The 1638-nt window shown below is 44.3% G+C and overlaps 1 protein-coding gene across 1 annotated transcript; it reads right to left on the bottom strand.

The window, feature by feature from the left end:
- LOC109226177 lies at positions 315-1364 on the bottom strand. The gene is made up of 3 exons (XM_019390971.1): positions 1089-1364; positions 592-989; positions 315-387 (listed from the first exon to the last, which is right to left on the bottom strand). The coding sequence occupies exons 1-3, from the start codon at positions 1362-1364 to the stop codon at positions 315-317; spliced, it is 747 nt and encodes a 248-aa protein (XP_019246516.1).

Below are 1638 nucleotides of genomic sequence, written 5' to 3'. Positions count from 1 at the left end.
GAAGATCAGGAAACGAATCTGCTCAAAGCAACTAATCTCCCAGTTAGCCTTTGAACCTCTTTTATGCTTGATAGCTGGTCCGGGATGTCTTCGATGGCTTTGATTTTATCGAGGTTAACCTCGATCCCCCTTCGCGACACGAGGTATCCTAGGAACTTACCGGAGCTGACCCCGAATGCACACTTCTCGGGGTTAAGTTTCATGTTGTGTTTCCTCAAGATGTCAAAGGTCTCTTGTAGGTGTTTCAGATGGTCACCTACGTTCAAAGACTTAACCAACATATCATCTATGTAAACTTCCATAGTTTTCCCTATTTACTTCTCAAACATTTTGCTTACAAGACGTTGATAAATGGCTCCAGCGTTCTTTAGCCCAAAAGGCATCACACTGTAACAATATGTACCAAAGTTCGTTATGAACAAAGTTTTTTCCTGATCCTCCAGGTTCATTTTGATTTGGTTGTACTGGGAGTAAGCATCGAGGAAACTCATCAACTCGTGTCCGGCCGTCGCATCAATCATTTGATCAATGTTTGGCAATGGGAATGAGTCTTTTGGGCATGCCTTATTTAAATCCTTATAGTCTACGCACATGCGAAACTTATTATTCTTCTTTGGAACTACTACTACGTTAGCTAGCCAGTCAGGATACTTAACTTCTCGGATTGAACCGATATCAATCAAGCGAGTTACCTCTTCTTTGACAAATTTGTTTCTGACCTCGGCAATAGGACATTTTTTCTGTCTTACCGGAGGGATGCTGGGGTCCAGGCTTAGCTTGTGCATGGCCACTTCTGGCGGGATACTTGTCACCGCATGCGACCATGAAAAACAATTGACATTAAATTTAAGAAATTCAATAAATCCAGACCTGAGTTCGGGGTGCAGTCCTGTCCCTAAGTGGAACTTCCTTTCCAAGAACTTTTCGAATAATGCGACTTGTTCAAGTTCTTCCGCTGTGGACTTTGTTGCGTCCGTCTCCTCTGGTACCTGGAAATACCTTGGCACCTGATAGGATTCTGACGACTCTTCCCCTTGGTTGACTTCGCTCTTCTTGGGAGCAGGCGCCGGTTCCTATAATTGTTATGCCGCATGCTCCTTCCCTTTATTACTGGAGACTAAGATTGTATTCATCTCCCTTGCTTCCGTTTGGTCACCTCTTATTTGTTTAATTCCCTTGGAAATTGGGAATTTCAGCAACTGATGATATGTTGATGGCACAACCTTCATCTCGTGCAACCATGGTCTCCCCAGGATCATATTGTAACCCATATCGCCGTCCACTACCTCAAAAAGGGTCATCTTCATCACCCCTTTGACATTCGTGGGCAGCGGGATCTCTCCCCGGGTTGTCACGCTTGCCATATTGAACTCGACGGGAAATGGTCAAAGCCACAACTTCAATCCACTTGGAAACATAATCAGCAGCAACCAGAATGTAAGTGTTACCACATGAACTCACAAATGGTCCCATGAAGTCAATGGACCACACATCAAAAATATCAATCTCAAGAATAGTGGTGAGAGGCATTCCATCCTTCTTGGAAATTCCACCCGCCCTCTGACACTCATCACATCTCTTCACAAGCTCACTAGCATCTTTATACAAGGTATGCCAGTAAAATCCACCGCTGAGCAC

Source organism: Nicotiana attenuata, chromosome 5, assembly GCF_001879085.1.
Source record: "Nicotiana attenuata strain UT chromosome 5, NIATTr2, whole genome shotgun sequence".
NCBI classification, from domain to species: domain Eukaryota; kingdom Viridiplantae; phylum Streptophyta; class Magnoliopsida; order Solanales; family Solanaceae; genus Nicotiana; species Nicotiana attenuata.
The sequence above is the reverse complement of the archived record's forward strand: the minus strand, read 5'-3'. Positions and strand labels throughout refer to the sequence as shown.

What these genes read in the sequence shown, in the direction of transcription:
- LOC109226177 (XM_019390971.1), bottom strand. Translation starts at nt 1,364, where the DNA reads ATGGCAAGCGTGACAACCCGGGGAGAGATCCCGCTGCCCACGAATGTC. An exon ending in ATAAAGGGAAGGAGCATGCG is followed by an intron (nt 990 to 1,088) that starts GCATAACAATTA and finishes AGGTATTTCCAG; the next exon opens with GTACCAGAGGAGACGGACGC. An exon ending in AAGAATAATAAGTTTCGCAT is followed by an intron (nt 388 to 591) that starts GTGCGTAGACTA and finishes ATATTGTTACAG; the next exon opens with TGTGATGCCTTTTGGGCTAA.